We start from the raw sequence: 26,731 nt of genomic DNA, 5'->3' as shown, positions 1-26,731 counted from the left end.
GGTCCAATTGTATAGTACAGGGAACTATGTTCAGTGTCTTTTAATGAACTATAATAGAAAATAATATGAAAAAGAATATATATATTCAGGAGTTCCCATTGTGGCTCAGTGGTAACGAATCCAACTAGTAGCCATGAGGATGCAGGTTCAATCCCTGACTCAGTGGGTTAAGGATCTGGCTTTGCTGAGAACTGTGGTATAGGTCACAGACGCAGCTTGGATCCCGAGTTGCTATGGATGTGGTGCAGGCTGGCAGCTGCAGCTCGGATTCTGCCTGGGAACTTCCATATATTGCGGATAAAAAGAAAAAGAAAAAACAAAACAAAACAAAAAACAACCAAAAAACAAACATATATATTCTTTTAAATCACTTTGCAATACACAAAAACCCAACACAACATTGTAAATCAACTATACTTCAATTAAAAAAAAAAGCTTCAAGAATAGGAGTTACTGTCATGACACAGTGGAGATGAATCCAACTAGGAACCATGAGGTTGCGGGTTCGGTCCCTGGCCTTGCTCAGTGGGTTAAGGATCCGGTGTTGCCGTGAGCTGTGGTGTAGGTCGCACACGTGGTTCGGATCTGGCGGCTACAGATTGGACCCCTAGCCTGGGAACCTCTATATGCTGTGGGTGCGGCCCTAAAAAAGACAAAAGACAAAAAAAAAATATTATACAACATGGGGAATATAGTTAGTAGTTTAGAATAACTATAAGTGGTATAAACCTTTAAAACCTGTGAATCACTGTTATACCCCTGAAACTTACATAATATAAATCAACTATAACCCGTCGATTCAGAAACATTGCTCTGTCGATTGATTCATCTTTTAATTATGGGTCAGAGTTTCATGCTTATTGCATGCTTTGTTTGGATGCCACACTTTGTGAATTTTATGTTGCTCAGGGCTGACATTTTATATTCCTTTAAATATTTTTGGGCTTTCTTCTGGGATATAGTTAAATTACTCAGTTTTTGTACGGTATGTATGGAACAGTCTTTAGTCTGAGGGAGGAGTGTGTAAACATTTTCTTAAAGGGTCAGCTAAGAAATATTTTAGGTTTGTGAGGTTTTTATTTGTAGATAAGAAAATAAATAAATTGGGATTGGGCTTTGGTAGCAGGATAGTTTAATTTTAATGAATCTTTGGAGAAGTTGAATCTCAGATTCTTTAAAATGTGCAAGCAGTTTTTAGAGTTTATTGTAGTTTTAATTGTGCTTTCTTCTTGCCAGTGCTAGATGTAGTAGCAAAAGAAGATGATAAAAACACCAGGGGATTCCTTTTTCTCTTTTGATCTCATGAATAGGTAAAGGAGGCTTAAACTTTCTCTCTCCTCTTACTATTATCAAGGGATTAGTATGATTCTTGCCTTTTAGAGAATGATTTTTTTCCCTTTGCCTGTGATGCTTTTAGTCTCAAAAACAGAGGATTGGGCTTCAGGAGTTATCTTTTGAATATCTTCTTGACACCTACTGTTTAACCTAGTTTTCATTAAAAATTTCCCTCTCATTGCTGTCATTGTGTCTTGCAGTTTTTAATTCATATATTGTGTCTCTTGGTTTTTTAATTCATATATTGAATGTGACATTGCAGTATATTCCAAGTTGATCATTTAACCTGAATGCCATAGTTTTATAGTCTTTCAATTGCAAATGCTATCTTTCTCTTTAAAAAACTTTTTTAAAATTGAAGTACAGTTGATTTACAGTGTTCTTTTAGTTTCTGGTGTACAACAAAGTGATTCAGCTTATATATATATATATACACACACACATATACATATATAAAAAAGATTTATATATATAAAAGAATATTTCTCAGATTATTTTCCATTATAGTTTATTACAGGATAATTGAATATAGTTTCCTGTACAATATGATATGGTATGACTATTTATCTTTCTCTTTGTGACTTACTTCACTTAGTATGAATCCCTTAGTATGATAATCTCTCTGCAATGAATATTGGGGTGCATGTATCTTTTTAAATTATAGTTTGGTCTGGTTATATGTCCAGGAGCGTGATTGCTGTATCATATGTAACTCTATTTTTAGTGTTTTATGGAACCTCTGTATTGTTTTCCACAGTGGCTACTTGAGTTTACATTCCCACCCCCAGTTAGAAGGGTTCTCCGTTCTCCAGCATTTGTTATTTGTAGACTTTTTGATGATAGGCATTCTGACTGGTGTGAGGTGATACCTTTTGTAGTGGGGTTTTTTTGTTTTGTTTTGTTATGCTTTGTTTTGTTTTGTTTTTTGCTTTTTAGGGCCGCACTCTCGGCATATGGAAGTTCCCAGGCTAGGGGTCTAAACACAGCCACTGCAACATCAGATCCGAGCCGACTCTGCAGTCTACACCACAGCTCACAGCAATGCCAGATCCTTAACCCACTGAGTGAGGCCAGGGATCTAACCTGGGTCCTCATGGATGCTAGTCAGATTTGTTTCCCCTCTGCCATGACGGGAACTCCTTTATTGTAGTTTTGATTTGCATTTTTCTAATAAGGAATGATGTCAGGCATCTTTTCATGTGCCTTTTGGTTCATCTGTATGTTTTTGAGAAATGTCCACTTGGGCCTTCCGCCCATTTTTTGATTGAGATGCTTGATTTTATGTTGAGTCCTATGAGTTGTTTGTATGTTTTGTAAATTAAGCCCTTGTCATTTGCAAATATTTTCTCCCAGTCTGTAGGTTGTCTTTTCATTTTGTTTACAGTTTACTTTGCTATGCAAAAGCTTTTAAATTTAATTAGGTCCCATTTATTTATTTTGGCCTTTATTTCTTCTCTTGCCTTGGGACACTGACCTAAGAAAATACTGGTATGATTTGTGTCAGAGAACATTTTGCCTATTTTCTCTTCTAGGAGTTTATGGTATCATGTCTTATATTTAAGTTTTTAAGCTGTTTTGAGTTTATTTTTGTTTATGCTGTAAAGGAGTGTTCTAACTTCATTAATTTACACCTGACTATCTAAGCTTTCCCAATACTTCTTGCTGAAGAAACTGTCTTTTCTCCATTGTATATTCTTGCCTCCTTCTTTAAAGATTAATTGACCATAGATGTGCAATCATATCCTTTTTTATCCTGCTTCACAGAGCTGTCATGGGGACAAATGAAGTAAACTATAATTAAAAGTTTAAAAAAAAATTTCGTTGAAAAAGTGGCTAAAACGAGCAGATGTCAAGAGGGAGCCCCCTGGGTTCCTCTCACAACTGGCGGGAGGGAAGTCGTGGCTCTAGAATTCTGAGTGTTTTCCCCCCATCACCACCTCCCTCTCCCCGTCTCATGCTGTGTTGCCATCACCGTCTTCAGATCATGGGGACTAAGTTCCTTGTGTCTGTTATTCTTGTTGACTTCAATCCACGTAAGAAGCCCCAGAGATCATCTGTCATCCTCACAATCTCCTCTACGTCGCATTTACTTGTCACAGTTTTTGAAATCTGTCTATGAGTTCCCCTACTCTCTGCACTACTCACTCCAGCTCCTAAAGCCTTTTGATGGAGCCCTCTGGAAGTCTCAATCACCTGCAGAATCCCTTAGATCCCCAGCGTCTTTTGAAATGTTCTTTTTCTTTCCCCTTGTTGCAGGTTTTTTTTCTTTAGTTGTTGCCTTTCTGTTTTTGAAGGTCAGATTTTTCACTTTCTGTAATACCACGCCTTTCTCAGTTCCTGGTAGTTAATGGTGTTGAACATCTTTCATGTGCGTAGTTGAAATCCCTTTATCCTCTTTGTTGGTATGTCTCATCATGTCTTTTGCCAATTACTGTTGAATTTAGAGAGGGTTTTTCTTCTTTTTTTTAATAATATATTCTTGGTTCAAGTCCTTTGTTGGATGTATGATTTAAACTTTTTTTTTTTCTGTTTGTGGCTTATGTTGTCATCACTTCAATTTAAATGCCGTCTAAATAATCACGTTATTTTCAAATGTGAGGATTATTTTTTCAGGAATATTTTGCCACAAATTAGCAGAGATCCATTTACACATTATTAACTTTGATACTCTGTGTTTTGGTTCTCATTTTTCAGATATTGTTATGTGGAGAAATTGGTGCTTACTCAGCCAGAACTTTGTGTTATTCAGCACGATTTATTTCCCTGCAGTCTGTAAATCTTTTAAGGAACTGGACAAATCCCCAAAGTTGACTAGTGGATGTAGTTGATCCCTGGATGGCATAAGAGGTTTTACATTTCTTTATAAGAGGATATAATTACCTATCTTGTAAAAAAGACCAACCCTAGCATTTGACCAGGCAGTAGTAGGATTCTTTTAGCTAGAATTGAGTGGTTTATGCATGTATGTTGGGTGTATACTGTAAGTAGCATGTGGTTGTGTGGGCAGATCAACTATGGGTTATTTACATGTTAACACTTATTTATTGTATAATTATGTTGTGTCCAAAATAGGTTTTTTTCTAGGCAAATATTGAAAAAACATCTAAATATAATTTTTGTGGTATACCTTTTGGCTAATACGGTATTAATATTTTGAATTTCTTTTAATTCTGCCTTGATTCTAACCACATTATTCTACCACTCACTGAGCTTTTCTTTAAACCATGCAAGGATAGTGTGAGTCCCTTTAAAAAGTATTCTTGGGAGTTCCTACCATGGCACAGCGGGTTAAGAATCTGACTGAAGTGGCTCAGGTCACTGAGGAGGTGTGTTGAGAGTGTGCCAAGACCTGTCAGTGTTTAAAGTAGGAGTCTCACACCTAGTTTCAGGCTGATTGGAAGCTAGAACCCCCAGGCAGGAGCCTTTTCTTTTCTTTTTTTAATAAATATAAATCTGTACCTGTATGTTTTAATGTTTTTGTTTGTTTATGTGTTTATTTATTTATTTTTTTGTCGACACCTATAGCATGTGGAAGTTCCCGGGCAAGGGATTGAACCCACCCCACAGCAGTGACTCAGGATTCTTAACCTGCTAGGCCACCAGGGAACTCCCAGGATCTTCTAAATTACAGAAATATCTACAGTCCTGTGGGCTGCAGTTGTAATCCCTGCCAGCCTCCAGCCCAAGCGATCTGTAGGTGTTCTTCGGGCAATAGTTAGAAAAATCGGGGCTCTAGATGGTTGTACAAGCTCCTTTCTGGAAGGTCTTGGCTTGGACAGCCATAGCAAGGTCAGAGGAGAATGCATGGATGGTGTCTCCCTTGTCGTGTTCCCTTGGAGCACTTCCTTAGCTCCTGGGCGTGTGGGAAACCTGAAACCTATTCTTCAGGCTGAAGCACCAGGGTAAGTGAATAGGCCCCTTTCACAGGAAGACTGGGGTTGGATTTCATTTGGTTTTCTGTACAATGCCCTGGGGTTAGTGTGGCCTGCCAAGAACTGTCTTTATGATTGTTACAGTCCCCTGGAGCTCAGTAATGTCAGCCTCCTTGTCCAACAGGGCCAGGGAATCAAGGGGGTGGCCCTTGTGTGGACTGCACATGCCTGCTGGCTGAGCAAGTCAGCTGGAGGGTGTAGGTGGTGAGATGGGACCTTTGGTTTTCCAAAGGGCAGTGGGAAGATGCCCCTGGATTCAGCAATGCAGCAGGAGAATGCCTTGCCTGGGCACCCGCACCAGCTTTAGTCTGGGGGCAGGAGAATGCCACGCTGCTTCCATTTGCCAGCTTCAGCCAGGAAGAGATTGCATGTAGTCCCTGAATTTAGTTGTGGAGCAAGGGAATGCCTTGTCTGTTCCTGCTCTTCCGTGCCACCCATTAATGGGGGAATGCTGCAACTCCCCGAGCTTTCTAGCTTCAGCAAGGCAGTGGTCATCACCACGTCCCTCTCCTTGACTTAGCAAAGTTGGGGGTAAGGTGCTGCCTCTGAGCTCGCCCACCTATGCCAGCAGGACAGCAGAAGAGTGCAGTGACAGACAGATTCTGCTGTCCTCTGCCGCTCCAGTGGTCATATGTATGTATATAGGTATTATTTACCATGCCTGCCACATGTGGAAGTTCCTGTGTCCAGAGCCACAGCATTGACAACGCCAGATCTTTAACCCACTGAGACACTAGGGAACTCCTTTGCTCCCCCCACCTTTGTTGTTTCCATTTGTATGAAATAGCTTTTTACATCTCCTCATGTTCGGTTTGTGTATATCTTTTGCTCTAAAGTGAGTCTCTTTTAAGCAGAATATAGATGGACCTTGTCTTGTTGTTTTGTTTTTTCCTTTTTCGGGTGCCCTGCGGCATATGGAGTTCCCCGGCCAGGGATCAGATCTGAGCCACAGTTGTGACCTAAGCCATTGCTGTAGCAATGCTATTTCTTTAACCCACTCTGCTGGTCTGGGGATTGAACCTACATCCCAGTGCTCCCAAGACTCCACCAATCCCGGAAAAAAAAAAAAGGCTCCACCGATCCCATTGCACCACAGTGGGAACTCCAGATAGATCTTGTTTTAATTTGATCATCCACCCTGGGTCTTTTGATTGGAGCGTTTAGTCCATTGACATTTAAAATGATTATTGATTTATATGCTCTTATTGGTGTTTTGTTACTTGTTTTCTGGTTGTTTTTGTAGTTCTTTTCTGTAACTTTTCCTCTTCTTTTAATTTCTTCCCTTGTGGTTTGATGATTTTTGTTCCCCCCAGTGGTATTTTTGTGTTCCATTCTCTGTAGTCTTTGTGTATTTATTGTAGGTTTTTGATTGGTTATTACCATTGGGTTCATCTATGTTGATCTTTAACTAGAGCTCCTTGTTTTAAAGTGATAGTCATTTAAGTTCTGACACATCTAAAAGATCTGCATTTTAACTCCCCACCCCCACATTTTTGTTTTTGACAGCATACTTTACATGTCATGTTTATTCTTTTATTCTTTTAAAAAAACTTTTATGGCAATACCCATGGCATATGGAAGTTCCCAGGCCAGGGACCTAATCTGAGTTGCAGCTGTGATAATGCCAGGATGGGACTTGAACCTGCACCTCCTCAGTGACCTGAGCCACTACATTTGGATTCTTAACCCACTGTGCCACAGTGGGAACTCCTGCTCTTTTTATTCTAATGCATATATGTTCCAACTTTTTTTTTTTTTGACTTTTGTTTTTTTTTAGGGCCACACCCTAGGGCATAGGGAGGTTCCTAGGCTAGGGGTCTAATTGGAGCTGTTGCTGCTGGCCTTTGATAGAGCCACAGCAACGCCAGATCCTTAACCCACTGAGCAAGACCAGGGATTGAACCCGCAACCTCATGGTTCCTAGTCGGATTTGTTTCCGCTGCACCACGACGGAAACTCCTCTTTTTGCAAAAATATATAACCCCCAGAATGGTAGAAAGAGTAAGACAATAAACGCCTATATACTTTGTCTCTAGACTAATTACTAATATTTTGGTCACATTTTGGATAATTATCACTCTCATCAACCACTATTAATGTCACACACACTGTTTATTTCCTTTGCAACTAGACAGTTTTCTTATGTTCTTCAATGGTTAATGCAGGTGTAATTTTTAGTAGAGAAATGCCAAGATTTACCTGTTACAGTTTGAGTTTTGACAAATGCATGTCCTCATATAACTTACACCTCTTTAAAGATGGAGTTTATTTCTGTTACCCAGCGAGTTCTCACATGCCCCTGCCCATTCACCCTCACCTCCTCAGAACATAAACTGTTCCAGTTTCTTTTTAGAGGAGTAGTTTTTTTTTTTCTTTTCTTCTGTTCTTGAAGAAAAGTAAATCAGGGTAAGGAGCTGGAAAGTGATGGATAATGATCTTCCTGATTGAAAAATATTTTAGTGGTGACCTAAAGAAAAGTTTATAAGAGATGACATGGGTATAACTGGGTAATTCCATGGAGGGAACAGAAAATGCAGCTCCCTCCCTTCATGAAGTAGGAGTGTGCTTGGCATATTCCAGCATGGGTGAGCAGGTTAGAGAGTTAGGTCAGAGAGATATCAGTACTATGGTAGAAGAGCAAAAAAGGATGTGAACAGTATTTTTTTTTTATATTGGAAAAGTAGATAAATGGATTCACCAAACCATGATTGTCAGCAACAGTAATAATTGCATAAAGTTTATGAGTTCTTAGATGTTGCAGCACCTTGTTTGGTCCCTTTCAGTTATCTTTTTATTTTTTTATTTTTTTTTTGTCTTTTTTTGTTGTTGTTGCTATTTCTTGGGCCGCTCCCGCGGCATGTGGAGGTTCCCAGGCTAGGGGTTGAATCGGAGCTGTAGCCACCGGCCTACGCCAGAGCCACAGCAGCGCGGGATCCGAGCCGCATCTGCAACCTACACCACAGCTCACGGCAACGCCGGATCCTTAACCCACTGAGCAAGGGCAGGGACCAAACCTGCAACCTCATGGTTCCTAGTCGGATTCGTTAACCACTGTGCCACGACAGGAACTCCCAGTTATCTTTTTAAAATCCTCACAACAATCCTATGTGTGGTATTGGTACTTATCTCCAGTAACAGATGAGAGAATTCATGCACTAAGGGATTAGATACCATTAGCCTTTATCAATAATTTTATTTACTTTCCAGCAGAGTTCTTGTTGATCCTGATTTTCTGGCAGGAACCTTTTTCAGTGACAGGGTAGCAGAGGAATGAACTCTCAGCTGTCTTTCTGGTTCACATGTGGTTAAACACAACTGCTTAGAAAAATTATTTAGCCTCTCATTTTACTGTTTTGTCCAAATGTATGCTTTGTACATTGTGCTTTTTGTTTGTTTGTTCTTTGTTTTTTAGGGTTGCACCCGTGGCATATGGAAGTTCCCAGGCTAAGGGTTGAATTGGAGCTGCAGCTTCTAGCCTACACCACAGCCATGGCAACACAGGATCTAAGCCATGTCTGCAACCTACACCACAGCTCACTGCAACGCAGGCTTCTTAAGGCACTGAGAGGGGCCGGGGATTGGACCTGCATCCTGATGGATACTTGTTGGGTTCATTACCACTGAGCCACAACAGGAACTCCAAGATGTTGTCTTTAGTATTTTAAACTTTCTGAAGACACTATGGGGTCAACAATGTAAATACATATTTTGGATATTTGAGGCAAATGCAACTATGTTTTTGGTGATCATATTTTGATAAAACTGTTCAAGGCAATATGATTTGTCCTGTTTTTCTTGCGGTTGATTCATGGTACCTGCAGCCTGTGTATCTGTCTGTTTTCCTACTTATCCTTCTTCATCTTATCTTCCACTTTATCTCTGTCTTCTTTGTTTTGACAGATTTGACATTTTTCATTTGACATTTTTTCTCTCTCTAGGTGAGAAATAAATATGATGAGTATCTAGTTCATAATGGAGATTGTTTTGTAGCACAAAATAGAAAATTCCATATAAAATAGACCTTTTAATGGGCAAATATCTGGATAGCTATACAATTATATACAATACTACTGTATAGCACCGGGAACCATATCTGATCTCCTGGGATAGACCATGATGGAAAATAATATTAAAAAATTGTATGCATGTATGACTGAGTCACTTTTCTGTACAGCAGAAATTGGTACAAAATTGTAAACCAACTATACTTTAATTAACAAATTAAAAATTTATATGCAATAAAATGTATTAACTATAAAGTGACAACAGAATTATATTTTCTAGCTAAAATTAAGATCTGCAAAATATGTCTACAACTTGAAGCTCACATTGAGATAATTTAAGGAAAATGGGTATGGGCAATTTCATTGAATTAAGTATTTTCCTAAAAGAATTATTTCAATAAAATAAAACATGAAATGGAAGACTTGGAAACAGTTTAACTGATAAGATGAATTAAATTGTTCAATGGAACCTTTCTGCAGAAGGCATTCTCAGTTAAAATTCACAAGTATCTACTGATATATTTTCATATAAAATTTCCATTTGCCAGATATCATCAAAATCTAAAGAGCAGAGTATTATCAGTTGGATGATTGTTTGCCTTTGGATAAGGTTTTGGATCCATGGAGAAGTGGTTTCTATTTGATATCTTCAAGTCTTTAAGGCTGATTCGTGAGCTTCAACTCTTTAGTTTAAATGACTTGGGAGGGGTGTATATGGTAGGGGGTGTTATTTAACATTTTCTGACATGTAAACTGTCTTGACTTTCGCTGAGAGGGAGAGGAGTTGGTGACTTGGTGGGCAAGCCCATTTTCATTACTTTAATTGTGCGATTTATTAGGATTTTAAGCTTTTTATAAATGTTTTAGTGTTATAGGACAGAATTAAAAGGATTTAGAATAAAAGGAGTTTAGCAAAAGGACTTTGCAACAGGATTGCAATAGTTTTTATATTTGATGGATTTGGCTAACCGCTTTTCATTTCAATCATGCTACATTCTGTTAAATGCTGTCGAACAGGTGTGTGTAACGTCATTCTCTCTATTGTACATGCAAATAAACACAATTTTATATATAAAAAGTTAATCCTCTACAATTTGGAGGATTACATTATGGGAGGGTGATGACTCCATTAGGCATCATGGAGAGTACGTGCTATTTATATTGCAAGAAAAATCAGGTTAATAGCTACAGTGTTCATGAGATTGTAGAATTTTTATACCAACACTTAAAAAAATTGTATTTGTTCAGACCATCCACAATGAAAGTATTTAAGACAGAGTTAAAGATTTGTTACATAGTTTTCCAACTTGGAAAACATTTAATATACAGCCTACCTTAATGAAATTTGGAGGACTTATTATAAATTGGTTGCTTATTGTTGACTCCTCTTTTCTATTAACGCTCTTTGGCTAGCGCAGCGGGTGCTTTCGGTGTTCTTGCTCTTAAGTGAGGGCATTATTTCGTAGTTTACATTTTTTGCTTGGTTACCTCTTCTGAATATACATGAAAAGTGTAAATCTTGAGTAAACGTCAGGCGACTGACCTATAGAGCAAGGTTGTTGGGACGGAAATAACCCAGTAGGTTACTGGTTTCCAATAGAATTCTTCCATTCAGATTTGAAAAACAACCAACCTCTTCTTGCCAGTGTTATTTGCATTTTAAGGACATGATGTGTAATTCAGCAAAATACCCAGTTGGCATGTGTAGCACAGGGACAAATGATCAGGCCCTTGTGAGAACCCACGGAAGCAGAGGGAAAAGTCGGTATTGTGAACGGTGAAGGTGAAATATGCAGGAGTGAAGGATTGGTCTTGTACAGCTGAAGTTCACTTATAATTAATTTGGGACATAAATATCATGGGCTTCGGACCAGTTCATTTTTAATTTGTGCTTCGTTCGAAAGTCATATTGTTAATGGTGAAAGCTGATTTATTTGAAATTACTGTTTCTTGAAGAAAAATATAGTTACCGATTGTTATAAGCTTCCCCGAATTTTCATTAGTTATGGACAACTTTATGCATCAACACTCTGTAGTTCAGATCTTTATCCTGTTCACAGTTTGAAAGTGTCTTATGTCAGATCACAATGTAAACGTGTAACCATTAACCTGTCCTCCTCTAGATTAAACCACATTATTTTTGGAGGATCCATTAACCTGGATTAATAGCATTAACATTACGGTTGCTGTTTATCATCCAGCAAAGAAATGAAACGTTGTTAAAAGAGTGCTGAGGTCCCCTGGCTACCTCTCCCAAATAATGTCCCCATCCGAAACCCCCAAGAGGAATATTCCTATCCTGAAGGTGGTGTTTCTGTCTATAACGCTTAATGTAACTAAATGATGTCTGTGTATGTTTCTAACCACATATACCCTCATGCGCACACACGTGTGCCAGCACACACTTATTTGTCCGTTTTTCAGTATTGTGGTACAAATCACATAACATAAAATTTGCCGTCTTTAAATCTTTTAAAACTTTTAATTGTATAGCACAGCAGTGTAAAGTTCATTCTTCCCTGATGATCTGTGGAATATGATTATTGACCATCTGTATATTTACTTTGGTTAGGTGTCTGTTCAGATCTTTTTCTAATTTTTACATTGGGTTGTTCATTTTATTGTTCAGTTTTAAAAGTATTTGTTAAAAGTATTTGTTACGTTTGGGGTAACACTTATCATATGTGTCTTTTGCAAGTATTTCTCCAAGTCTATGACTTGTTATCTCACGCTTGACATATGTACCTTTTTAAGGAGCAAAAACTAAATTATATAATTAAAAAAAATTTTTTTGTGTCTTTTTATGGCCTCTCCCGCGACATAAGGAGGTTCCCAGGCTAGGGGTCGAATCAGAGCTGCAGCTGCCGGCCTGCACCACAGCCACAGCAACGTGGGATCCAAGCCATGTCTGCGACCTATACCACAGCTCACGGCAATGCCAGATCCTTAACCCACTGAGCAAGGCCAGGAATTGAACCCGCATCCTCATGGATGCTAATCAGATTCGTTTCTACTGAGCCACTACAGGAACTCCTAAATTATATAATATTAAAGGAAAATATTTATGCTCTGTAGTCTATCTTCCATTAAAAAATCTTTTTATTTTGAAATTCTGCATACAACTACAGAAAGTTGCAAAAATACTGCAGACATGTCGTGTGCACCCTTGTTACCCAGCCGGTTACATCTTATATACAATATAAAGACCAGGAAAATGACATTGGTGGAATGTGTGCATATAGTTCCACGTCATTTTATCACGTGTAGATTCCTGTAACCACTACCAGAGTTGGGATACAGATCTGTTCCATAACCACAGTAGGCTCCCTCATACTGTTCCTTCCATCATCCCTAAACTTTGGGAATTTTGTCTGTTTTCTATCTCTGTACTAAGTTGTTACAAGATTGTTACATAAATGGAATTACACAGTATGTGAGGTTTTAAGATTACTTTTTCACTTAGGACAAGTTTCTTGAGTAGTTTAGTGTGTCAATAGTTCGTTCCTTCTTAGTATTGATGACTGTTGCATGGCCTGGAGGTATCATTCATCTGTTGAAGGACATCAGGGATGATTTCACTTTTTTGTTATTCAGAGTAAATCTGCTGTGAAATTTGTGTACAAGTTTGCGTAGAGTTTTTACTTTTCTGGGATAAGTGTCCCGTAGTATGATCGCTGGAATGTATGGTAAGTGCATGTTTAGGTTTTTATTTTCTGTTTTTTTTTTTTTTTTAAAGAAATTGCCATACTCTTTTCTGAAGAGACTGAACTTTTTCACAATTCTACCAGTAATGTATTAAAGATCTAATTTCTCTGCATTTTTGCCAGCATTTGCTTTTGTCGTGATTTTTTGTTTTAGCTATTCTAATAGGTACGTGATGACATATCTCATTATGGTCTTAAATTACCTTTCCCTGATAGCAAATGATGCTGAAAATCTTTTCAGTTGCATGTCTGCTTTCCCTGTCTCTTTATATGACTTTTGCCCATTTTAAGTTGAAGTTTCTTTTTCAGTTTTGAGTATATTGAGATTATTTTGTATCTTCTAGATGCGTCCTTGGTCAAATGTGTGTTTTATAAGTATTTTCCCAAGGCGTAGCTTGTTTTTAATTTTAATTAAAACCCAATTTATTGCTTTTTTTGGGGTCTTATGGGTCATGCTTTTTTGATGTCATGTCTGGGACCTCTTCACCAAATTTTAGGTCGTGTGATTTTCTTTTGTTTTCTTATAAAAGTTATATACTTTTACTTTTAATCTCTATTCCATTTTGAGTTAATTTTAGATAAGGTGTTTTATTTCCAGCTTTGTTCCTTTCCTATGGATATCCAGTTGCTCTAGGCCCATTTGTTGAAATGGTCAAATGGTTTTACTCCACTTAATTGCCTTTATACCTCTTTCGAAAATCACTTGACCACATTCTTTTGAGGCTGTTTCTGGATTCTCTTCTGTTTCATCAGTCCATGTGTCTTATGCCAATTATATTTTGTAGTTTTTACTTTATGTCTTGTATATGTTTTATTAGATTTATACCTTGTATTTAATGTTCTTTTGAGCAATTATAAATGCTGTTATATTTTTTCTGGAATTCTATATGTTGAATTCTATATGTTGAATACGTTGACTGTTAGAAATACAATTGATTTTTGTATGTTAGTCTTGACTCTGGTGACCTTGCTGAGCTAACTCACCAGCTCTAGGAGTTTGATTCCTTGGGATTTTCAGTATGTCAGTCATGTTGTCTGCAAATAGGGAGTTTTAGTTCTTCCTTTCTTTCATTTACTTATTTTGTCCTTTGTCTTTTGAGGGCCACACCCACGGCATATAAAATTCCCAGGCTAGGGGTCAAATTGGAGCTATAGCTGCTGATCTACACCACAGCCACAGCAACGCAGGATCTGAGCCCTGTCTGCGACCTACACCACAGCTCACAGCAACACCAGATCCTTAACCCACTGAGCGAGGCCAGGGATCGAACCCTAAACCTCATGGTTCCTAGTCGGGTTCGTTAACCACTGCGCCACAATGGGAACTCCTAATGCTGTTTTTCTTGGTGTATGTGTTTGTGTGTGTGTAAATTAATGCTGCTTTTCTATTTTGTGTTTTTTGCATTATTCTCTTGGAAATTTTCTCTGACTTTAGTGTTGAGCTTTTATTTTCTAAGCATCAGTTTTTCATTGCATTCTTAGGTTGTTTCATGTCTGAAATATCTTATATTTTTAAAATTATTAATGATAGTTTTAAAATTTTTGATATTTTCTTCCTGTATACAGTTAGTCACTTTCCAGGTGATTGCACTTATTATTTGTAAGCAGCAAACTAAAAAGCCCATTGCAAGCAATGTGTGTATGTGTTTGTTAACTCCTGACTTTGTTGAGGATGCTTTGGCTGGGCTGTTTCTTGGAGCCCTCAGATTGACAGTGTCTTTTTGTCTTTCTTCATGGACTGACAGATTTTGTTTTTTTCTAATACATTGTTATTCAGTTTTCTGATATATTGCTATTCGGTTTACTAGTTTTTTTTCAGGATCTTACATTTAAATATATTGAGAATGGCCTGAAAATTTTAAGTTTATTTTTGTTTCTGTTGTGTGACCTTCCTTTATTTAGTTTTGACATCAAGATTATACTACTCTTTGTTAATTAGTTGGGGGAACTGGGGGTGGTTTTCTGATCTCATGGATAAAGTGTATAAGATTGAAGTTGTTGCCAATTAAACAAAGTTTTAAAAGTTGGTGCAATTTAAAAAATAACTTTTCTTTTCTTTTTTTGTTTTTTGTTTTTTGTTTTGGCTTTTTTGCCATTTCTTGGGCCGCTGCCGCGGCATATGGAGGTTCCCAGGCTAATAGGAGCTGTAGCCACCAGCCTACGCCAGAGCCACAGCAACGCGGGATCCGAGCCGCATCTGCGACCTACACCACAGCTCACGGCAATGCCGGATCGTTAACCCACTGAACAAGGGCAGGGATCGAACCCGCAACCTCATGGTTCCTAGTCGGATTCGTTAACCACTGCGCCACAACGGGAACTCCTAAAAAATAACTTTTCTGTTTTCTGTTCAATCACTGTATAAATATGTCACTTTAAATGAATCTTTTGCTATCTTCTTAGCTAGTAATATTTTGAGAGAATGAAAATAATGGGAAATAGATAAGAATACTTCTCAAAGTTTTATTTTACATTTTTATTATGTTTCTCATCAGGTACTCAAAAGTGTGACAACTTTGCTGAAAAAAGGCCACTCCTTGGTGTTTGTAAGAGCACTGGATCTTCTGGGTAAGGAATTAAAAAACAATTCTTTGGACCACTATTAAGATTTTATATTATTTCAGAGGGGAAACTTTTATGTCTTAAAATCTTTGTTTACTGTAAGACTGTGTTCATACAAGAGAGAAGGGAAAGGATTTTTGGTCACTCAGGCCTTGTTATTTTTTTTGCTCACTATTCTTTCACATGTGGGGTGACAGCAAGTCACAAAAGAAAGCCAGAAGTACCTCAGAATTCAGTTTCGAAATAAAAACATAGTATCATTAAGAAAAATATGTTTTAGGAGTTCTTTTGTGATGTAGCAGGTTAAGGATCCAGTGTTGTCATTGCCGCAGCTTGGATCACTTCTGTGGCTCAGGTTCTGTCCCTGGCCCAGGAACTTCCTTATGCTGTAGGCACGGCCAAAAAGAAAAAAAAAAGGAAAGAAAAATATGTTTTAGCTTATGTGTTTTTTAATATTGGCGCTGTTACTAATGGTCTTCTACAGAGGATTAGAAGTTGCTGTTAGGTCATCCTCATCATCAACTATCATTAACATTTTTTATTGTTTTAGCACATGCCTGACCCTGTTCTAAAGGCATCACTTGAATTTTTAAAATTTTTTTAATAGCAATATTGTGATATAGCAATATAGTTTAGGAAAACTGAGGCCTGAATTCACAGAATGGAGCTAAGCAGACATGCTTTTTTTTTTTTTTTTTTTTGCAGTGGGTAGGGGGCCATGCCTATGGCATGTGGAAGTTCCTGGGCTAGGGAGAAGGGGAGCTGCTGCAGTGACAACACCAAATCCTTAACCTGCGGTACCACAAGGGAACTCCCAAGCAGGCATACTCTTTCTTCCATGCATTTATGACAGTCGGAGGACTATGGACTATGATGGTTGTTATTACTCATGAAGGCAGATTTTTTTTGCCCTCCTTTCTCCATATATTAAATGAGAATAATCTTCTCAGTGGCTTACAGTGATTTAGTTACCATGTTTGTAGTGACCTTTTCACTATATAATTCCAATTAGGAATTATGTTAAAAGCTGCTGGTAAAGTTATAGTGGCCTATGCAGACCATGTAATTGATAGTTTGTGGAGGATTTCCTGTTGCTCAGCGCACATGAACCTGACTAGTATCCAGGAGGACACAGGTTCGATCCCTGGCCCCACTCAATGGGTTAAGGATCTGGCATTGCCGTGAGCTGTGGTATAGGCTGCAGACATGGGCTCGGATCTCATGTTGCTGTGGCTGTGGTGTAGGCTGGCATCTGTAGTGCCGATTAGACCCCTAGCCTGGGAACTTCCATATGTTGCTGGTGCAGCCCTAAAAAGACAAACAAACAACCCCCCCCCAAAAAAAGCAACAACAAAAAAAGGAAGTTTGTCTGTAGGCATTCTGGGGCTGGTGAAATATTACTGCAGTGTGTCATTAAAGACCTAGGTTCTTTTTAGCTTTGCCATCTTTTAAAATATGACCCCTTTCCTTAATCATCTCAAGAAGGCTACTGTCTTTTCAGTTAGTGAATCTCTTCAACTTGAACTCTCTGCTGCAAGGAAAGCAGGAATATGCTTACATTTTTTTTTCTTTTTCTTTTTTTGCCCACCCTGCGGTATATGGAGTTCCCAGGCCAGGGATCAGATCTGAGCCGTAGTTGCAACCTTTGCCACAGAGGGATCCTTTAACTCACTGTGCTGGGCAGAGGATCCAACCCGTGTCCCAGCACTGCAGAGGTGCCATTACTATATAGCATATCTTATTGTGCCACAGCGGCACCTCCTGATTATGTTTTTTTTAGTAAGGTGGAGGTTCAAAGTGAATTTTAAGCTTGGCAACCAGTAGTCCCTGCCATGTGCTTTCAGCTGATAGTGTGCACTCTAGGTCACAGATGCAGTGGAGAAGGGAAGAATTTGCTAATGCTACATGTGTTTAGCTTTTGGAGTCTTCCTTGTTGCTTTCTAGGGAGAAGGTTTGACTCTATGGGTTACAAGGCCGTTTTCTTCCAGTATAAATTTTTGGGTTGGAGTATGCAGAAATTTATTGTGTATTCACCACTGTGCCAGGTATGCAATAAAGATACGAAAGCGTGAAAACCCAGTTCTTTGCCCCAGAGACTTCAGGATTTTGTGGAAAACAAGCGCACGGCACACATAAAATGATTATGCGATAACGATAGGAATTCAAAGAAGGTAGTGTGCATGGGTGAATAGGAGAAGGTCTCATGAAGAAGGCACAGCATATGCTGGATCTAAAGGAATAAGAAAATTTGGAAGTACGTGTACAAGAGTATGAACTTCCAAAGTGGGTTATAAAACTTTAGCAGTGGAACAGGAACTGGTGTAACTATACTCAGGAAAGATGGAGGTTTGTGACCTGGAATGAAGATCATCTGCAGGACAGGTAATGACAGCCATTTCAGGAGTTTCCTGGCGGCCTAGTGGTTAAGGATTCTTATTGTCCCTGCTGTGACGCGGATTTGATCCCTGACCTGGGTGCAGCCAAAAAACCAACCAACCAAAAAAACAACCATTTCATGGCTCTAGAGCTCTCTCAAAGGCTTAGACCAAAGTGTTTATGTTTGAGAAGCTGGTAAATATTAAGCAATAACAGTGAGACCCTCCCATCACACTCCGCCTTTCCCCTTTCAGCTTGTTTGATTCTTCCAGGGTAGGGAATGCTGCTTATAGTAAGTTCTTCTTGGGGAAATTCAGCAAATTTCCTATTGATGTATAAATTTTCATGTTTATAAATTTATAATGCCTTTTCAAAAAAGGAGGGGGGATTGCTCTGGAAATAATCCTAGGCCTTTTTCATATTTTATCCTTTGGATAGACACACATTACCTTAGCCCACAATTTTTAATACTGGCTCTTACTGCATTCCTGACGGTCATTAAAATGTCATTTATTTTTTTATTCCAGTGATGTTTTCTTTCTTTCTTTGTGTGTATGCATCTGTATAGAGAGAAATAGGAGAGGGAGTGGGGGAAAGAAGGAAACACACTGTTCATAATCATTCCAGATAAGCCATTTAAGGTCTTGGTGGGAGATGATGTTTTTTGTGCTACTGATCCAGGGATGAAGTCAGTGCCTTGTGTAATAATTTGAGGAGAGAGGGGAAATATGGATGGTATACTAAGGAGTATAAACTCTTAGGAAATCTCACTGTGAATTATATGCTAAATGGTTCCAGGAATGGCAGTTGTTTGTGATTAGGATTTTGTTGGGTATTAATAAATAATTGAGTAACCTTATTCAACAGTTGACCTCAGATCTTGAAGAATGTCTAATCCAGTATCATGTTATCAGGTCATACACATTATTGGAGCAGCGATGTGATCTTAACATAGAATCATAGAATGTTGGAAGTGGAATGAGCCTTAAAGATCATGTCAGGTGCATGATTCAGATAAAAGAAGTCTTAATACAGAGACTCCCATCATATACCCACTTGGTGGGAAATTCTTAGAAGAGTGTGAAAACTTCCCCCAGAAACAGACTGACAGACACAGAGGACAATCTAGTATTTACCATGGTGGGGGGAGAGGTGAAATAGGTGAAGGGGATTAAGAGGTGGTACCTAAGGGGTACCTAAGAGGTAAACAACCGATTGTAAAATAAGTGAGATACAGGGATGTAATATACAACCCAAGAATATAGTCAGTATTTTATAATAACTTTGTATGGTGTATAATTGATAACATATCAAACTGTTATGTTGTGTACCTGAAACTATACTTCAGTTCAAAGAATGAGAAAATTTCTTTATTTCAACTAGTTGGGAATCCCTTCTCTCTTATTAAGGAAGTGCTCTATGGGTGTATCTCTAAGATTCAATTTTAGTAATAAGAAAAATTAAAATTTTTGCAGCTAAAGGTATATGTGTCATAACTGACTATGTTATCTTAAATTTACCTTGAAAAAAGCGAAATAATTTTAATAGCTTAGTAGGATTAAAGACTTAATTTCAAAATTAAGGACTGCTCATTAAATATATTACTATGAGTTCAAAATATTAATAGTTATGCAATTTTGTTACAAATTGCCAAAAAAAAAAAAAAAGGTTATATTGGAGGGACAGAATTCTGTGGGACGGGTATTTGGCAGCCACTGATCTAAAGCGGTGGTCAGTGGAAGTTAAGCACAGTTTCGCTGTCTTGAAGTGTTATTGAAGAGACTGCATTTCAATTGTGTATAAAATAAATAAGGATTATTTTTATTTTATTTTATTTTTGTCTTTTGTCTTTTCAGGGCTGCGCCCGTGGCACCTGAAGGTTCCCAGGCCAGGGGTCTCATCGGAGCTGCGCCACAGCCGTAGCAGCACTGCGCCATGGATTATGTTAAATAGAACCAGAAGGGAGGTTGCCTGGGATAATAGGTGTGTGATGTTTCTTTGTGTCGTGAAGTGTCACAGAGCCCTTATATATGATGCTGCGTATTTTCAGTTTTAACTGGTTTTCATCCTGCTGTGTTGTGATCTGATGGAATCCCATTTCCAACTGGCATTACTTGCGCATATATGAAAAAGTGATTGCTGCCATTCTTCCAAGTCCTTGGTGCTCTAACATGGGGGCTTTGCAAGCAATTCCTTGGCCTTCCTTCAGCCACGGAGTCTTACACTTGCTCGTCTCTCCGGTGTTTTACCTCTCCATGGGCGTTTTGCATTTTCTTCTTCTATCTCTCTATATGACCTTGTAACTCTCTTTATTGCTTTCAAAGACTGGGCTTTTCCACGTTGGATAGACTGTACTCAGAGCCGCCACACAGGCACAGAGGTTTTTAATGAGATGGGTCAGGACAGTGGGGTGTCCAATATCATGGATGGTTCATCGACCTCTGGACTTGAGTATTATCTTAGAAGCACCGGAGTCCTCAGGGTCTGAAAGAGCATGCCCTGTTTATCTGATTATGGATGTAATAAGATCTGAAGGAAATAAGATGACATTTACTGTAACAGGGAAAAGTTTTTTTAAATGCATTTATTTATTTAATTTTATTGACTCAATGTATGTACTTATTTTTCTCTCTCTCTATATATAGAGAGTAAAATAAAGTATATATTATAGTAAAATAAAAACAAAATATATATTTATTTTATTTTTAGAGCCGCACCCACGGCATAGGGAGGTTCCCAGGCTAGGGGTCGAATTGGAGCTGTAGCTGCTGGCCTACTGCCACAGCTCATGGCAACACCAGATCCTTAACCCACTGAGCGAGGCCAGAGTGTCTTTAAAGGGCCAGCATACTATGTTTCTGCAAAATATCACACTAAAACTGACGTTAAGGGGGAAAACTGAAGGTATGGAGGAAATTTCTGCAACATTGTAATCAGAGCAATGATCCTGAATAAAATTTAAGAAATGTTAATACTAATAAAAAAAATTAGGGAGTTCCCATCATGGCGCAGTGGGAATGAACCCGACTAGGAACCATGAGGTTGCGGGTTCGATCCCTGGCCTCGCTCAGTGGGTTAAGGATCTAGCATTGCTGGGAGCTGTGGTGTAGGTCGAAGACACAGCTTGTATCCCAAGTTGCTGTGACTGTGGTGTAGGCCGGCAGCCGTAGCTCCAATCTGTCCCATAGCCTGGGAACCTCCCTATACTGTGGGTGTGGCCCTGAAAAGCTAAAAAAAAAAAAAAAAAGAAAAAAGAAAAAAGAAAATTAGGAGTTCCTGCCATGGGGCAACAGTATTGGCAGTGTCTCTTCAGTGCTAGGACCCAGGTTCAATCTGTGGCCCAGCACAGTGGGTTAAAGGATCTGGTGTTGTCACAGTTGCAGTGTAGGTCACAACTGTGGCTTGGGTCTTGGTCCAGGAACTCCATATGCAGTGGCCAAAAAAAAGAAAAAGATTGCTCACAATAAAAAAAACAGAAAGGAAGGAAGAGAGGGAGGGAGGGAGGAAAGAAAGAAGAAACTTACTGGTAAAATATACCTTTTACCTTAAAAAGAAGGTAAAGGTTTACAACTGTCTGAGCACATGGTCAGACTGAGCGATGAAGAACCTGGATCCTCCTGGTTTTTGGTGTGCAACTCAACTAGTGAACTCTGTATTCAGCATATACTTTCAAGGGACTAAGATGCTGTCAGGTTTATTAATGTCACTTCCTTGATGTACTGACATCTCTCCTCATTCAGAGTCATAAATTTTAACAGAAAAGACTCTGATGTGTTTGTGTGTGTATGCCTTTAAACAGACTTATGAGGTATAAGTGACATGCAATAAACTATATATTAAAAAAAATTTTTTTTTTAGGAGGTCCCACTGTGGTGCAGTGGGTTAAGGATCCGTCATTGTCTCTGTGGGGGTATGGGTTCAATCAATCCCTGGCCTGGCAAAAAATTTTTTTGTAAATTTATTTATTTATTTATTTTGGGCTGTACCTATGGTGTGTGAAAGTTCCCAGGCCAGGGAATGAACCTGTGCCACAGCAGTGACCCAAGCCACTGCAGTGACAACTCCAGATTCTTAACCTGCTGCGCCACATAGGAACTGCCAAACTATATATTCCTTCTTGCTTTCTTTTTTTTAAGGGCCATAGCCATGTCATATGGAGGTTCCCAGTCTAGGGGTCCAGTTGGAGATGTAGCCGCTGGCCCACACCACAGCCAGAGCCACAGCAATGCAGGATCCAAGCCGCATATGGAGGTTCCCAGGCTAGGGATCTAATCAGAGCTGCAGCCACCGGCCTACACCAGAGCCACAGCAATGCCAGATCTGAGCCGTGTCTGCGCCCTACACCACAGCTCAAGGCAACGACGGATCCTTAAACCACGGAGTGAGGCCTTAACCTTAACCCACGGTTCCTAGTCGGATTTGTTTCCACTGTGCCATGATGGGAACGTTGTTTTTGCCTGTTATTATTATGGCATGTTCTTATTTTACAGTGAATTTTGGTTCCACTTTACTAAGTATGTTATCCCATTTTAAACATATTCCATTAATAAACGTCATAAATGGAAAGATCTTAAAGCTTAAAATAGGCCACCATGTGCTGCCACTAGATCTAAGAATTTTTCGTTCAGCTTTGAAAAACTTTGTGTCCGAGAATGCTGGTCAGCAAAAAAGAAGAAAGCACTTGTGGAAGAATTGTTTCCTTTACTGTCTGATTCAAAATTTGTTGAGACCAAAAATTAGCCTCAGATTTTATTAAACTGGGACCATCTCTCCTGCCATTTAACTACAACATGTGTTTCTTGTGACCACATTGCAAAGAGGTGTGTTTTCCAAGAGCTGCCTCTAATTCTTGCCATGTGGTTCTGCCCAATTTTAATAGAGGTTCTTGGGGAAGGAATCCACATCAATTTTTGAACCTTTATTCAGAAAGTAAGTATTGAAGTCCCATCATTGAAATGAGTTGGGAGAATGATGATTTCTTTTGGATGTGTTTTTTGTGTTATCACTTTCCTTTAAGATCTCTGCATTTGACTATTAGCTGGTTAGAAATTCTCTTCATGTACTGCTCAAACAGATTTGGCTGTTGAGCACTTGAAACATGGTTGGTGCCAATGGAAGTGCTAACGCTGTGGATATATTACACTGAATGTATTAAAATTAATTTCACTTTTTAATTTCTCTTTTTATTATTATTATTATTTTGCTTTTTAGAGCCCCACCCATGGCATATGGAAGTTGCTAGGCTAGGGGTCAGATCAGAGCTACAGCTGCTGGCCTATGCCACAGCCACTGCAATGCCAGATCCAAACTGCGTCTGTGACCTACACCACAGCTCATGGCAACACGGGATCCTTAACTCACTGTGCAGGGCCAGGGCTCGAACCCGCATCCTCATGGATACAAGTCGGATTCATTTCTGCTGCACCATGGCGGGAACTCCCTGTTTATTTCTTTTTATGTGGCCATTAGAACATTTACAATTACGTGCGTAGCTCACTTTGTCTTCCTGTGGACTGTGTTGTTCTAACCTTGCTTCAGGCTCCAGGTTTGCATTTGAACTCTTTCTGACTACCTCTGTGCAGAAAACCAGAACAGTTTCTTGTTACCTGTACAGATCTATATAGATTCATTAATCCTGAACTATTAGCCAGGAAATTTTACAGGTGTTTTACAATTTTACAAGTCTGACGTAAGAAAGAATTGTGGGTTCCCATCATGGTGCAGTGGAAACGAATCAGACTAGGAACCATGAGTGGCAGGTTTGATCCCTGGCCTCGCTCAGTGGGTTAAGGATCCAGTGTTGCTGTGAGCTGCGGTGTAGTTTGCAGAAGCGGCTCCGATCCCGTGTTGGCTGTGGCTGTGACGTGTACCGGCGGCTACAGCTCCGACTGGACCCCTAGTCTGGGAACCTCCATATGCTGCAGGTGCAGCCCTAAAAAGACAAAAAAAAAAAAAAAAAAAGAAGAAGAAGAAAAAGAAAGAATTGCCAGAGAATAGCAGTCTATAATGTACAGTTGAAAAAGGAGCCTTCTATTAAAAATGAATTTTGACGTGATATTCTGGATGATGATGGGCCTTCAGTGGTAGCTTTTAGAGTATTAATCTAGTAGGCACTCTACCTGTAGTGATATTTATGTTTAATGGATCTCTTTTCATTGTGGGTTCTCTAACTTTCTTTCTGCATGCATTTAGCCTAAGGCCGGAACCTGGTAATAATTCACTGATACTCTTGAATCCCTGAATAGAAGTATCGAATAATGGAAAGAACAAAGACTCTGGGGTCATGTGCATCTATATATGAATTACTAGAGTGAAATGATTCAACAATTCTCAGGCTCAGTTTCCTTATCTGTAATGTGGTGCTCCAATACCACTACTGTGAAGATTAAATAAGGCAATATTTTGAGCTATTTAGTACAATGTCAGGCTCATATTAGGTGCGTCTCATATTATTTGGTTAGAAAGATATGAAGGGTAGTCAGGGAACACTCTTTTTTTTGTGTGCCCTTTTTTCCCCAGAGATAATTTTTTTGTGCCTTTGCCGTAGCTTATAATGCTACTTTCATCATCATTGTACTTTCTTTCTTTTTTTTTTTTTTTTTTTGCTTTTTAGGGCTGCACTTGTAGCATGTGGAAGTTCCCAGGCTAGGGTTTGAATCGGAGCTGCAGTTCCTGGCCTATGACGAAGGCACAGCAATGTGGGATCCGAGCCACAGGTCTGCAACCTACACCACGGCTCACAGCAACGCTGGATCCTTAACCCACTGAGTGAGCCCAGGGATCGAACCCACATTCTCATGGATGCTGGTCAGGTTTGTTTCCGCTGAGCCACAATGGGAATACTCTTTACTAGAAATTTCTTTTCATACATAACTATGCCCATATGACTTTCGGGAAAATGTGGCCTTGCCCAGTTTATCCAATATTTGTGTTACAGGTTTGTCAGACTTCGTGTCCTAGCCCAGTACTGTATCTGGTGGTTTCTCTGATGCATAGGAGCCCTTTACTTTCATTGGAAAATGATAATTTGTTTATAGTCCCCAAGAAAGCTCATGTCATATTTATGTATTTATATTTTTATTGAGGTGTAATTGAAATACAACAAACTGCACACATTTTAAGTGTACAGTATGATCTGTTTTGACATATTTGCACACTTGTGAAACCATCTCTCCAATCAAGCTAATGAGCGTGTCCCACCCACAGTAGTTTTCTCATGCCCCCCCGTATGATGCACCCGTGCTCAGCACACAGTAGAAGAAGCAAACTTCCGTGTAATAAGTCTCATGTGTGTAACGGAGATCTTTTTTGGGTGAGGAGTGGGGATGAGATGTTGCTGTCATGTAGTTTAAAGTGACTTTACTGTAATAGAGTTAAAAAGGTAAAGTCTTTATTTCAAAATTGTTTTTTTCTACTCTATGCCTTGCACTAAAAAGCCTTTAAAAGAAATGTGTCACCCCTTAGAACCAGGTTCATCAAGCAGCTAAAGGGGTTGCAGTTTTCTGTGTAATCATTTCAAAACAACTTTTTTTTTCAGCCACCAAAAGGATGCAGTCTTGACATACAAATAGAAAACAGATTGCATTTTTGGCTGATGGTGCCCCACTGGTTTAAAATGTTGGTTTAGTCAACTCCAGGCTTAGATTACAAGATTTGCAAATTAAAGGAAAACCAAACGGGAAAGAACATCTGCATAGATTCGGACTTTGTGGAATCCGTGCAGTCATGCTAACTCTACCTCTGCTGGAGCAGAGCATGTGCGCTGTGAAGAAGCCTTGAGATCACTGTTGTGTTGTGAACATACCAAAGACAGAGTTGATGGTGAAAGTTAGGCAATTCCTTCTGAAAAACTGTGACAGTTTCCAAATCAAGTATTATTTCACATTTTTTTTTTTCGTCTAAGACCGCTCCCGCAGCATATGGAGATTCCCAGGCTAGAAGTCAAATCAGAGCTATAACTGCCGGCCTACGCCAGAGCCACAGCAATGCCAGATCTGAGCTGCGTCTGCAGCCTATAACACAGCTCACGGCAACGCCGGATCCTTAACCCACTGAGCAAGGTCAAGGACCGATCCTGCAACCTCATGGTTCCTAGTCGGATTCGTTAACCACTGCGCCATGACGGGAACTCCTATTTCACAGTTTTGTGGGGAAAATATTTTGTTGATGTAGTGATATGGTATTTAGCCCAAATAAATATCTTGCAGAGTTCTTTTTGTGGTGCAGTGGAAATAGAACCAACTAGGAACCATGAGGATGCGGGTTCGATCCCCGGCCTCGCTCAGTGGGTTAGGGATCCGGTGTTGCTATGAGGTGTGATGTAGGTTGCAGCTGTGGCTTGGATCCTGCATTGCTGTGGCTGCGTCGTAGGCTCGTAACTATAGCTCTGATTCGACTCCTAGCCTGGGAATGTCCATATGCAGCGAGTGCAGCCCTAAAAACCAAAAAAAAAAAAAAAGCAAAATCTCACTATTTGAGTCACTTGGTGATTTTCTTGAATCAAAGTATTGGGAATTGAGAAAGGTAATTTGCTTCAACTAATTTGCTTAGATATATTTTAGTCAAAGGCTGTTGATATATAATTGACTGTAAATTAATTACTGAACACCTCAGTGAGATATAACGAATCCTTGCTTTCTACTGACTAAATCATACCTGTGTTTATGATTTTAAAATGTTTGCTATGGATTAGCTATGCTGCTATTAAAAAAAAGCTCGATTTTAATATTTTTTCTCCTTTTGTTTTAAGAAAGAAATATTTGTGAGTACATACTATATTTCAGCAACTGTTATACTAGCTGGGAATTTAGTATTAATC

General features: G+C 39.1%; 1 protein-coding gene across 11 annotated transcripts in view; it reads left to right on the top strand.

The window, feature by feature from the left end:
* BCAS3 (BCAS3 microtubule associated cell migration factor) overlaps positions 1 to 26,731 on the top strand; it is a 580,473-nt gene that overhangs the window by 70,217 nt on the left and 483,525 nt on the right. For all 11 annotated transcript variants that reach the window (XM_047759073.1, XM_047759067.1, XM_047759070.1 and 8 more), the window contains exon 7: positions 15,471 to 15,543. In XM_047759073.1, coding sequence (XP_047615029.1) covers positions 15,471 to 15,543 — 73 coding nt within the window. The remainder of the gene's footprint in view (positions 1 to 15,470; positions 15,544 to 26,731) is intronic.

Source organism: Phacochoerus africanus, chromosome 14 (genome assembly GCF_016906955.1).
Source record: "Phacochoerus africanus isolate WHEZ1 chromosome 14, ROS_Pafr_v1, whole genome shotgun sequence".
In the NCBI taxonomy this organism is placed as follows: Eukaryota; Metazoa; Chordata; class Mammalia; order Artiodactyla; family Suidae; genus Phacochoerus; species Phacochoerus africanus.
The sequence above is the reverse complement of the archived record's forward strand: the minus strand, read 5'-3'. Positions and strand labels throughout refer to the sequence as shown.